General features: G+C 35.0%; 1 protein-coding gene across 2 annotated transcripts; it reads right to left on the bottom strand.

Moving 5' to 3' along the window:
- Positions 1-509: 509 nt before the first annotated feature.
- Anp32e (acidic nuclear phosphoprotein 32 family member E) lies at positions 510-12622 on the bottom strand. Of its 2 annotated transcripts, XM_015503023.2 has the most exons (6): positions 12437-12612; positions 11463-11585; positions 9605-9770; positions 7861-8033; positions 3724-3778; positions 510-2869 (listed from the first exon to the last, which is right to left on the bottom strand). In XM_015503023.2, exons 1-6 carry the CDS (start codon positions 12602-12604, stop codon positions 2799-2801), a joined length of 756 nt encoding a protein of 251 aa, XP_015358509.1. In that variant the 5' UTR covers positions 12605-12612; the 3' UTR covers positions 510-2798. The 2 variants fall into 2 exon arrangements, with proteins under 2 accessions (XP_015358509.1, XP_048670883.1); XM_048814926.1 differs by lacking the exons at positions 510-2869; positions 3724-3778; positions 9605-9770 and having other exon boundaries at positions 7878-8033; positions 12437-12622.
- Positions 12623-13814: the final 1192 nt, after the last annotated feature.

The raw sequence follows: 13814 nt of genomic DNA, 5'->3' as shown, positions 1-13814 counted from the left end.
GTATTTTATAATCAATTTAACTGTAATAATAGTAATAGTTACTTCCACTACAGGCAATAAAAGTACAGGTTCAATTGCAACTCCGAAAGGAAAATTAAATGAATCAAGAATTTTTTCCTGAGGGGAGGGGGGATAGTAGAGGATAGGAAAGGCAGCAGAACACAACAGACACTAGTATGGCAATATGTAAATCAATGGATGTGTAACTGATGTGATTCTGCAATCTGTATATGGGGTAAAAATGGGAGTTCATAACCCACTTGAATCAAAGTGTGAAATATGATATGTCAAGAACTATGTAATGTTTTGAACAACCAACAATAAAAAATTAAAAAAAAAAAAAGAATTTTTTCCTGCTTCTTGGAAAAAAGTTAATAAGAAAGATGATAGGTTAAACTATTTATCACATCCAAATTTGAATGAGGAAACTTTCATTTGTTTTTAAAAAGATCTTCAAAGCTGCCAACAGTATTGCTGAAAAAGTGAATATCATACACTGAAGCTAATCATTATAACAAATCTTCAATTTATTTGAAGCAATTCCATTTCAAAAACTTAAGTTACAGCAGTCACAGGAAAAACAGGGAATAGTCAGAAACAATAAAAGAATGATCATGAGTACTGCTTTTTGATTTGTTTTTAACACTGTCATGGCTTTATTCAAAAACACAGTTGCACAAAAGTATTAACCTCAACGTTTACAGAGAGATTCTTAAAGAACTTAACACACTATATACATACTGCAATACAAAGAGCATTAAAATAGGACCCCAAACTTCTACAAAATATAAAAACCCCCTTACTTATTTGCATGAAAATACCACCCACAAAGCTAAATAAGTTCTTAAAAGTTATCTGGAGGTTCACTATGTGTTGTTTTCAAACCAAAGAACTCTAATTTTGATTGCACAATAAGATGATTGATAAGAAAGTCAATATATAGATTTCATTTTAAAAATAAGTATTTTATAATCTGGACATAGTATGTAATGAGAATTCTTAGAGACTAAAGCAGGGCATATCAATTGTTAAAAATTAAGAGAAAAAAATGTCAATCTTTTGTACTTTCTGATCCCCCTACTAAATTTATTCCAAGTGTTTTATTTCAGTCAGTTGTGCAACTGTTTTAGTTTCTCCACAAATAACCTTTAAAACGCCAAGTCATACATTTTAAACTAAAAAAAACAAGCAGCAGCAGTACTATACTCAGTAATTTAAATGTGTCCCAGTAGAAGAATAGCTTCAATTAGTTTACTGACACTAACTTTTAAAAACCTTACAAATATTCAAAACAAAGAAAAAATTTTAAGATAGTCAAGATGAACAAAGCAGTTACCTTGAACATGGAGCCTCCATGACAAAAACAGAGATGTACTGTGTACTCGTTATATTTTATTTAGTAACCATGTAAGTAGGCACACACTCATACTTATCCCAAATATTCTTCTATTTTAATGGACATTCACTTGAAAATAAGTCTTAATTTTAATATTTAATCCCAAATATTTTTCCAACTGCCTATAATATTCCAATTAAATGCTACATCTGGTAATGCTTTAAAACTATAGGAACTAAAGGTCTACTCAGAAAAATTATAAATGCTGCGCAGGGTTGGTATCCAAATAATTTGGGATGCCAACTTAAAAACTGACTTAAATGTCTCCTTAATTATCAACAGGCAATGGACATTGATGCTAATTCAAAACCCCTCCCCTGCTTCTTTACTTTCTTCCTCCTACTTATATGATCTTACATATTTTCAGTCAAGAAAGATTTACAATAAGCAGAGCTTGCTGCCTGAAATTGTATCAATAACAATATTTGTATCTCAGAAAATTCTCAGTTTCTTCCACTCTGTTTAAAACCCAGAGAGATCTGAAAAGGTGGTTGAGGTATAAGACTAAAGGTTTTCTGGGTATCCAGAAGTTCCCAGCTTCCTTTTGGGATAGAGAGGGGAGTCAACAAGAAGGGAGGTTGATCATAAAGAAATTGATGAGAATATGCACACCTAAAACAAAACGAAATAAACAACCATTGGCATGTCATGATCTGCAGCCTAAAGAGAGGGCTCACCTGCGTGTCTCACTTAGTATAAGCAATTTTTCCTTCAAAAATAAAATCTTATCAATCACCACAAAATCCATGAATTATATTACTGTCTAGAACCTCCCCCAAATCCACAAACTATATAATTTGCTGAATAGAACCTTTATTATTCTGCTTCTACTTTCCAACTTAATTCATGTGACAAAAAAAACCACCCAAATATCTTTAGCTATTTAAAAAAAAAAAAAAAATCAATGCCTTCAAAATAAAGATCCCTGGATCATCTCTAAAAAAAAAAAATAATAATAATAATCAACTTATTCAAGAGACTACTGTCATTTCATATTACAGATGACTGTAATTTCAGTTAATTTATAAATAACTTTAAAATCTTATGAATGAAATGCACCAAACTTCACCTGTGTAAAAGCAATCATGTTTTAATTACAGACTAAAAATTACTAATACAATGAACTTGAATTTGAATTAGAAAAATTAAGCTTCTAAATATAATTGCTAGAGAATGTCTTAAGGGGGAAGTGTCAATGAAATTTTTTCTCTACATACAATATGATCATTAACAGACTAGTAAATCTTAACTGGAATGATAAGGCAAAAATAGTAAAACCACACTTTTCTATAAAAAGTTACACATTATCTTCTGTAGGGATAGCTATCGTACATGAAAAAACAAAGATGTGATCACTCTATTGCACACCCAGGAATGCTGGGGAATCTGGTCTTAGAATGATCTAGTCATCTTCTTCCTCTCCATCATCTTCAGCATCTCGTTTCCTCTTCTCCCCCCGGAGACCTTCTTCTTCTAAAAGAAGAATGGAAGGAAAAGTGTAAAAAACTTTAATTTCAACAAATGAGTATTTGTTAAGTTACAAAGTTTTGACACTTAGTGAAAAGTTGACAAAATATATATGTATATATATTAAGTTTCCAGTCTTAAATTTCTTTTTATTTCAGTGTATAAACAGACTTAACAGACTAAAAAATGCACAAATAATGATAGCTTGCTATGCACCCTTGTGGCCAAGTCATGAAGTACAGATGAAGAAACTAGGCTTCATATTGAAGAAACTGTTAGTAAATTTTTTTTTTTTTTTGAGAGAGAGAATTTTTTAATATTTATTTTTCAGTTCTCGGCGGACACGACATCTTTGTTTGTATGTGGTGCTGAGGATCAAACTCGGGCCGCACACATGCCAGGCGAATGCACTACCGCTTGAGCCACATCGCCAGCCCGTTAGTGAATTTTTAAAAAGACCTATAGGTAAAGAATACTAAAGAGCAAGTCGCGTCCCCCTACCCTGGATATCAGATCTTAAAGAATATTATATTGAGTTCAACTGTTCCTCTCCTTTCTTACAGGTAAGGCTTCCCTCTTCAAAATGAGAGACCTTAAAAAGGTAATAAATTGAGTTCAGGGTAGCTCCCCTATCTCTTCGTTTTTTATTTTAAAATACATGTTATGAGCTATCCCTTTAATGGAATTAAGGAATGCCTTGAGAAATTTATTCTTTAAAAAACTTTTGTAACTTCAAGGCACTCTATGATAAACAGCAAAATCAAAAGGATCAGTGACAATTTGTATTACAGACTCATTTATTAAAGTTCATGAAAAAATATGTTTAATTCTAGAATTTGTTTCTGGCTAATGTAACTCACCCTCTTCCTCCTCTTCTTCCCCTTCTTCTACATAATCATCATCATCTTCTTCATCCTTGAAATTCAAATATTCAGTTTGAGTATAAATAAACCATAACATATTTTTCACTATTGAGTATATCCCAACAAAGGCAAAGAAACTTTAGTTACCCTGTGTTTTGATAACCACAACTTCTTCCTTATTTATATCTTTTTTTAAGATCCAACTAAGTATCTAGTTCTTTATAAAAATAAGTTATGCTTTAGACACCACTGTTCAAAAGAACTTTCTGCAACAATGGAAATGTACCATATCTGTGTTGTGCAATACAATAACCACCAGCCACACATGACTACCGAGCACCTGAAATGTAACCAGTGCAAATGAGGAATTTAATTTTTAGTTTTAGTTAATTTTAATTAATTTAAATAGCCACATCTACCTACTAGCACAGGTAGGACAGCACAACTTTTGACTCTTTTTAAAATGAGACCTTTTATTTTACAGATCAAGTTAAGAATGATCTGAATCCTAGCCCCAACATAGAGGATATATAGCTATAATTTTCAAAAAAATATAAACTACTAATCACACTTATTCCTTGATGATTTAGAAAAGTCCAAGTCTAAAAGAGCTCTTTCTCTGAATTTTGTTTCAAATTAATTGATTCATGTTCTAGACCTTTTTAAAAATCATCTTTTAGATACTATCAATAAAAACTCAGCTTTTGAGGTCACCGTGATCGCGCACACCTATAATCCTAGTGACCTGGGTGGTGGAGGCAGGGAGACTGCAAGGTTTAGGCCAGCCTCAGCAATTTTTTTTTAGGCCCTAAGCAACTTAGTGAGAACCTGTCTCAAAATAAAAAATAAAGGGGCTAGGGTTGTGGCTCAGTGGTAGAGCACTCACCTAGCATACATGTATGAGGCACTGAGTTCAATCCTTAGCACCACGTAAAAATAAAATAAAGGTATATGTCCACCTACAACTAAAAAATATACATATTTTTTAAAAACTTAAAAATAAAATAATAAAAAATAAAATGTGGTTCAGGGCTTGACTGCCCCTGGGTTAAATCCCCAGTACCCAACCCCCCCCGACCTGACCCAAAAAAACTCACTTTGCCAGAAATTTGTTCAGTAGAGACTACAGTCTTCTCATTAGTGGGAAGTGTTTCCTCACTTGTCGATGAGTAATACAAGGACACCGTGATTCCCAATCCTCCCAAAGCTCTCAACTTTTTTTGGGTGGGGTGGAGGGGTGGAGGGGTGGGGGGCGGGTATGGGATTAAACGTAGGGGTTCTTTATCACTGAGCTACATCCCCAGTCCTTTTTTATTTTTTGAGATACGATGTAACTGTTATTGAGGGTCTTACCTCACCTCCGTTTTTTAAAATAAATTTTAAAGTTGTCAACAGACCTTTTCTTTTATTTATATGTGGTGCTGAGTGCCTCGCACACGCTAAGCAAGCTCTCTACCAATGAGCCACAACCCCAGCCCTCATCTCCACTTTTTTAAAATTTTATTTTATTTTTTTTGTACCAGGGATTGAACTCAGGGGAACTTGAGCACTGAACCACATCCCCAGTCCTATTTTGTGTTTTATTTAGAGACAGGTTCTCACTGAGTTGCTTAGCACCTCATAGTTGATAAGGCTGGCTTTGAACTCGCGATCCTCCCTGCCTCAGCCTACTGAGCCTCTGGTTATAAGTATGCGCCACCACACCCAAGCATCCTCATCTCCATTTTTAATGATTTATATTACACACACATAAAGTCCTTCTTTACACATATTAATTCCTTGCCTCTGAAGAACAGTGAAATAGGAAGAAATTTTTTTAAAAATCAAATAAAAAGTTAATTGAATGGGCTGAGGTTGTGGCTTAGTGGTAGAGCACTTGCCTTGCACATGTGAGGCACTAGGTTCGATCCTCAGGACCACATAAAAATAAATAAAATAAAATTTTTTTTAAAAAGTTAATTGAATATGCACTCTCTTTCCTTCTAATTTCTTTTTAAATCTCAATCGTCTCTAAAGCATTCCCTGGCACTTAGCTTCTAAAACCAAGACATCAGACCAGGCCTGGTTGCACATGCCTGGAACTCCAGTGACTCCTATGGTTGAGGCAGGAGGATTACAAGTTCAAGGCCAACCTCAGCAATTTAATGAGACCCTGTATCAAAATAAAAAATAAAAAGGGCTGGGGATATCGCTCAGTGGTAAAGTGCTTCTGGACTTAATCCCCAATAGCAAATAAAAATAAATAAAAACAATAAAAATAAAATAAAAACAAGACTAAATTTTCAACATTCAGATTATCTCAGGAACAAAAACTCCTTCTGGTCCCTGCTACTCCTACAGTGACTTAAGGTTATATGTATTATCACAGAATTTTTTATTCTTTTTGTGGCCATGTCATTTGGGGTTAGTATTTCACAATACTCAATGGAATGATAAAGCTAACATTTGCAGTTAGTTGAAAGTAATTTTTAAATGACTTAATACTACTTAGAATTAAGGAGGAATTATTGGCACAAAAAATAAAAGGTCAAATGTTAACGAACAAGACACTTACTTATTTTATTAAATAAATAAAAATTTATGGGAAAAACATTTAAGCTATATGTTGGTATAAACCGAACAGACTGAAAATAAATATTCAAAATATTCTGTGAAGATTTAAAATATTTAAGGTTCTATTCTTCGTTATTATAAAGTTCCTAACTCACTAGGGCCTGAACCAAATATACATCTTTATTTTCCACAGTAGTTTCATATTTAAAATGGTATCAGAAAAAAATAATCACTGACCAGATATTATCGACCTGCTTGATGTAAAAGTAATTAGGAGAACAAATAATATTTAGTCTAAATAAGAATTCTTCCTCCCCACACCACCACTGTGGGGATCAAACCCAGGGCCTCATGAATGCTAGGCAGGCACTTAAACACTGAGCTACATCCCCTAAAATAATGAAAAATTACTTAAAGTTATGAAAGAAACCTCAATTTAACATTAGGAAAAAGGAACTTCACTAAACTCCCAAGAGCCAAGATCATTCATTCTTTGTGCCACTCGAGGTAATAAATGCTGAGGTGCAAAGATGAAAGGTATTCCCCACCCTTTAAGAGCTCACAGCTGCACAGAAAGTACCCAAATACGTTTTTTAAAAAAACTATCTACAGACAATAGAAGCCTAATCAAGGTTTAAAGATAACAAAGGAAGGAATGATTTTCTAAGAAAAAATATAGAAAACTTCAAAATTAAGGTTAGCACCAGAGTTGAGTTTAAGGATAAAAGTTTACAAGGCATGACTGGGGTGGCTATTACACAAGCAAATATACATGTGAAATTTCACGGAGCTATTCATAAAATTAGTGCTTTTTACATGCTTCACTTATATTTATGTTTAATTAGCACGAACAAAAATGAAGTCCATCAGGGACCTGGGTAGGAAGTCATTTCAGATAAACTAAACAATTAATACACATACAAAAAGGCAAGGGATAGTTTAGTGTGATAATTTAACTTGGTACTGAGGGAGATGAAATTAGGGAAGGAAACAGAAGCCAAACAGACAATGCAGGGTTTGTATCTTTGGGTGGCAATAGGAAAGATATTAAGAGTTTCCAGAAGGCTAGTGACAGGATCACATTTGCAAATGAGACGACCCAGGCAGCACTGCAGGGGATATTTCTAAGTAGTAATGCTATATTCAGAGTTATCAAGCAAGAAATAATTGGAGGGAAGAAATAATTGTAGGTACATTCTACAATGTACCTACAATGTGCCAGGGACTAGATACCTACATTATCTTGTCAAATCCTTAAAACAATCCTATGAGGTTGGTATAATCTCACTTTTATAAATGCAGAAACTAAGGCTAGAAACACCTATAAAATGTTTCTACCATACCATACCACTGAAAGCAGAGTGGATTTGAAAGATATCTGGGATTTATAATCAATAGGTGTTTATGCTTATCTAGATGTAGTATGGGATAGACCACAATGGGGAAAAAAAGCAGACAGATACATACACATTCACAAGTTAGGAAACAACTCTCAGATTTCTCCAACTCACTTTTTATAGTACTTAGCCCTATGCCTAAGTAATTAATTTTTAATTTTTTCACCTGAATTTATTTATTCACCTGAATTTCTTCTTTCATCAAGTAAGAAAGGCCCACTTCTTCTTCTCCCTCTCCCAATTCTGACCCTGCTTCATCTTCATCCTCCTCCTCATCATCATCTTCCTCCTCTTCCTCATATCCTTCAGGTGGACCAGCTTCATCTTCCTCTTCATCTCCATCATCTTCATCTCCATCTTTAAAAATATTTAAAAATATATATGTGGGGCTGGGGCTTAGTAGTAGAGCACTTCCCTAGTTCATGTGAGACACTGGGTTTGATTCTCAGCATCACACAAAAACAAATAAATAAAGGTATTGTGTCCATCTACAACTAAAAAACATTTTAAATATATATGTATATATTTTACACGTATACATTTATGTGTGTGTGTGTGTGTGTGTGTGTGTGTGTTGTTGTTTTTAAGATGAGCAAATGTCTGGACAAATGTTTCCTTCTAGTAACGTTCATCCTTTTTACCCTTTCCCAATCACTTTAAACTCTTAAGCCAACCAGTGGAAAAGTATTTCATGGTGACTTTTTTCTTTTAAGATTACCATTTTTGGGGAGCACGGGGTGGGGACTGAACTCAGAGGCACTCAACCACTGAGCCACATCCCCAGCCCTTTTTTGTATTTAAGAGTACCATTTTAAAACATCAAATATTTATTGCTTGAGAATGGTTTCTAAATACTGGTATTTATTCAATGTGCATTGAAGTTGGTTTTACTTCGTGGACACTTCAAAACCTGCGTGTTCATCATTCATTCCAACATTTTATAACATTATTTATCCAAAACAAATTTACTTTGCTGGGCCAGTGGCACATGCCTGTAATCCCAGCTACTTCCAAGGCTGAGGCAGGAGGATTCCAAATTCAAAGCCAGCCTCAGCAACTTAGCAAGATCCTGAAGCAGCTTAGTGAGACCCTGACTCAAAATAAAAATTAAAAAGGTAGTAAAGTACCCCTGGGTTTGATCCCCAGTATAAAAAAGAAATTATTTTAATAGTGAAAACTTTGACCCAAAAATAAATATCATCCTATTACTAACAACGGCTATTCTGTCACCTCATCTTTTAGTCTTATATTCATCTAAAAATGTATATTCACAATCTAATTCTAGGATATTTTTCACCACTTCAAAAAGAAGAACCATACCTATTATCAGTTCCCATCCCCTAAATCTCACCCCAATAATCTACTTTCTATTTCTATTGGATGTGCCTATTCTGGGCCTTTGGTATATATGAAACCAAACAACATGGCCTTTTCTGTATGATGTCTTTCACTTAGCAAACTGTCTTCAAGATTCACTTTTACACGTATCAGTACTTCATTCACTTCCATGGTGAAATAATATTATATTGTATGGATATATCACATGTTTTTAACCTATTTATCAGTTGACAGATACCTGAGTTGTCTCTACTTTGGGGCTATTATAAATAATGCTATTATAAATGGATCCTTTTTAAAAAATACTATTTAAGAAGTTTTCACTATTACTGGATAGTAGTTACACAAGTTTATATGGATGTAAAATGTCACAGAGCTTCATATTACAGAAATCATTAAATTCCCTGAAGCTATTAGAAATCTGAAAGAAGAAATATAGGCTAGAGCTGTGGGATTTAAAATTTTCTTGTCTTACCAATAGCTTATGTGGGTTTTTTTCCCTCCACCTATACCTCCAGGTCCAATCTTATTTGCATGGCTAGAGTGGAGACTATAATTATGACACATTTATGAGTATTTAGAGTGATTACCCTCATCATCCTCCTCTTCGGAGTCAGGTGCTTCATTATCCTCCTGATCAAATCCATCTAAGTATGTGATTTGTTGCAGCAATTCAAAAATACTTTCTCTGTAATCTTCCAGATTTGTGATCTCACAGTTAAACAAGTCAAGACTTTTCAAATTTTTAAGATTTTGCTAGAAAAGTAAAGATGTTCAGTCAAGATTTAATATACCATATTATTTCTTCTTAATTCACAATCCAGAAAACATATATTTGAAATTGAGAGAATGACTTTTGGATTGTTAGAATTTTATAACTAAGAGTTATTTTATAAAACACAGCCAATTCTCTTAATTAGCCCCTGGCATATAAATTCCAAAACTTTGTTTGATCTACTATTGTTACCTCCAGGATCTTAACTGAGTGCCTTATTTCTAGTGGACACTCAACACACTTTTGATGACCAAACCTGTGCATAGGCAACAACAATAACATGATCAATTTAAAACCACACAGGCCAGGCATGATGGTGTACACTGTAATCCCAAGGACCAGAGACGCTGAGGCAAGAGGATCACAAGTTTGAGGCCAGCCTCACAACTTAATAAAACCCTCAGCAACTTAGTAAAACCTTGTCTCAAAATAAAAAAAAGTAAATAAAAATACCTTTAAAAAGGGTTGGAGTATAACTAAGTGGTTAAGTGACACTGGGTTCAATTCCCAGTAACAAAACAAAAAAAAAAATCACACAAAGTAGGCACAGTGGTACACACCTGTAATCCCAAAGACTTGGGAGACTGAAACATGAGGATCAACGGTAGGATCAAGGCCAGCCTCAGCAACTGAGCAAAGGCCTATGCAACTTAGTGAGAATCTGTCTCAAAATAAAAATATTTTTAAAATAAAGGGCTGAGGATATGCTTAGTGGTAAAGCACCCCTGGGTTCAATCCCCAGTACCCATAAAAAAAAGAAAAAAAAAAATACAGCTATATTTTCAACATTTTCAATGACCTCCCAATCTTTTTAAAAATCAGAGCAACAATTTTCAGAGTTTTACTAAATAGGCTTTTCCTTCCCACATACCAGAAAACTAGGGGACACTTAAAGTAACTCAAAAAATTATCAAGAAGGAATGAAAAGCAATAGAACTTAAAATAATGAAAATTTTGAAACCAGATAGTCAAATCTTGAAGCCGATGATGAAATAATAAATATAGCTTTTCACTGACTTAAAAATTCTTTTGGGTACTACCTTGTTTGTCTAAAAAGAACAAATTAAAAATTTCATCTGGGGCTGGGAGCAGTGGCACACACCTAGAATCCCAACAGCTTGGGAGGCTAAGGCAGGAAGATCTCAAGTTCAAAGCCAGCCTCAGCAACTCAGTGAGGCATAAGCAACTCAGCAAGACCCTATCTCTATATAAAATAAAAAATAAAAATAGGGCTAGCAATGGGCTCAGTGGTAAGCACCCCTGGGTTCAATCCCTGGTAAAAAAAAAAAAAAAAAAAAAAATTTCATCTGGGAACTTGGAGACTGAGAGAGAAGGATGGCAACTTCTTCAAGGCCAATCTCAGCTACTTAACAAGACCCTGGCTCAAAATATAAGAACTATGAAGGTGGCTCAGTGGTTAAGTGCCCCTAGGTTCAAAAGTATCAAAAAAATTATTATTTTTTTAATTTTAAATAAATAAATAAAAAGGGTTGGTAGAGATGTGCCCCTCGGTTAAATCCCCAACATGGGGGGAAGGGGGGGAGTGAGAGAGAGAACAAATTCAGAAGTTTTGCATTAAACAAAAATAACTAAGGTAAAACACAAACTAATCTGAGAAAATTTAACAGCAACAACAAAAAAAGAAAGTCCAGTGATAAAACCTTTCCACTTACCAGAGCTTCTACTGTACTGAGATCTTTGATTTTGTTTCCACTCAGATTGAGGTAGGTAAGATTTGGACATTTTTCTGCCAGGACTTCCAAGCCTCCAGAAATTATATTGTCACTAAGTTCCAACTATATATTCAACATGGGGAGAAACAAGGAAAGATGAAGGCTTAGGCTGGACCTAAGATTTTAAAAGCATACCAATTTAAGTAAGTTCTATCACCAGCCAAAAAAAAAAAAAGTATACCAAAGGGGGGGGGTGCATTTATCATCATTAATTTTCAAATTCCCATTTGTGCCTGTTAAATGACATATGAGAATGCTATATGATGAGCTCCTAATTCAGCTCTGGTTTAGGTTGTGTTACAATTGGATTTCATGATTCAAAGAAAAATATTTGGTAGATGTTAAATTCAAATTCATGCCAAGCATGGTGGTGAATACCTATAATCCCAGTGGCTGGGGCGACTGAAGCAGAGGGATTAGGAGTTCAAAGCCACCCTCAGCATCTGAGGGAGGCTCTAAGCAATTCAGTGAGACCCCATCTCTAGATAAAATATAAGAAAGATGTGGCTCAGTGGTTAAGCGAACCTGGGTTCAATCCCCAGTACCAAGAAGGAACTGGGCTTGTGGCTCAGTGGTAGAGTGCTTGCCTGGCATGTATGAGGCACTGGGTTTGATCCTCAGCACCACATAAATTAAACTGAATAAAGGAATTGAATCCATTTACAACCAAACAGAATTTTATAAGAAAAAAAAAAAAAAGAAAGAAAATCCAAATTTGTGTCATAAAGTAATCCCACTAACAAATTCAAATTTCTAAAAGCAGCTTTAGAGATGATTCAACAAACCATTTTTCCTATCTCTAGAAACAAAATTTTCTCACTAACAGGCAGAATAGTCATTTCATTTGGCAAAGGACTAGACATAATAACCCTTGGCACTGAAATCATTCTGCTTGTACATTAATCTTGACTTACCTTTCGAAGTTTGTTTAAACTGGGAAGTTGGGCCAATGAACTTAATTCCACATTAGCCATACTCAGAAACTCTAGTTCTTTAAAAGTATCATTCAGGCCTTCAATTTCCCCATTGACACACAGGCAATTATCAAGAACTAACTCTGTCACCTGTGAGAGGGAATACATTAATGATTAGTTTGTGATCTGTTTAGCAACAGACCTGGTTTGACACTGTGGAAATGTGAATATTAAAACACCAAATCCTAAACAGGGCATGGTAGCTGTTGCCTATAATCCCAGGTAAGTAGGAGGATCACTTAAGACCAGGAGTTCCAGGCCAGGGTAACACAGCATGACCACACTTAAAAAAAAAAAAAAAAAAAAAATTGCCTTACACAGATCCTTTCCACCCCCTGCCAGCTAATATAAAATCTAGTTATCACTACAAGCTATCTTCCAAATTAAATTTAAGAGTAACAAATTCAATGCCTGATTCAAACCACTGAGTCACTAAGGTATAGAAAACAAAACTTCATGCAGGCACCATGGTGCATCTGTAATCCCACCAGCTCAGGAGACTGAGGCAGGAGGACCATAAGTTCAAAGCCAGCCTCAGCAATTCAGTGAGATCCTGTATCAAAATAAAACATACAAAACAAGGTAGGCATGTGGCTCAGTGGTTAAGTGCCCCTAGGTTCAATCCCTGGTACTAAAAAAACAAAACTTTGAAAAAAGTTCCAACTGAAATGTTTCCGATCCTAATGAGGATCCTCACCATCTGGACATATACTTATGCAGGAAGGGAACACTTAGACTACTGGAAAAAGATTCACGTGAACAACCTACCTAAAAAGTAGGGAATGGAGGAAACCATTTTATCACTTTTAAACCACTTCATCTTTGGTTGATAAATGCCACAGGAACTTAAAAAACCTTGTTACCCCTCAAGAAGAAATGTCAGAAAGCTCCTTCTGGGTCAGCCCATCTTTCCAGTGTTATTTGAGGACAAACAATATCATCCAGAATGATACACCCTTGGAAAAATGTTATTTCTGTCACTGTGGTACATTTTTGTGGACATTTTCCCATTCTTGGGAGTGGGGGGCTGGATTCCCTATTAGGTCAGAATTGCAGAAACAAAAGTTACTGATGAGTGTGTAAATGGGTTTAACCTTAAGGGGGAACGAGGAGACCCTGCTTCTCTTACTCCCAATGCAAACCTATATTAAAGGGCTAAAAATCAGCAACTAAGCATGACACCTTTTCTATTTGAGTATGATTTTGACAGCATTATTTTAGTAAACCAGAGATGGCACCATGATCTCCTATTTGAAGATGAGGAGACCCAGGACCAATAAAGGAGAATGACTTGCCTTGGGTCACACAGTTGGTGTGC

Source organism: Marmota marmota, unplaced genomic scaffold (assembly GCF_001458135.2).
Source record: "Marmota marmota marmota unplaced genomic scaffold, marMar, whole genome shotgun sequence".
NCBI classification, from domain to species: domain Eukaryota; kingdom Metazoa; phylum Chordata; class Mammalia; order Rodentia; family Sciuridae; genus Marmota; species Marmota marmota.
This window is presented reverse-complemented; position numbering and strand designations above follow the sequence as displayed.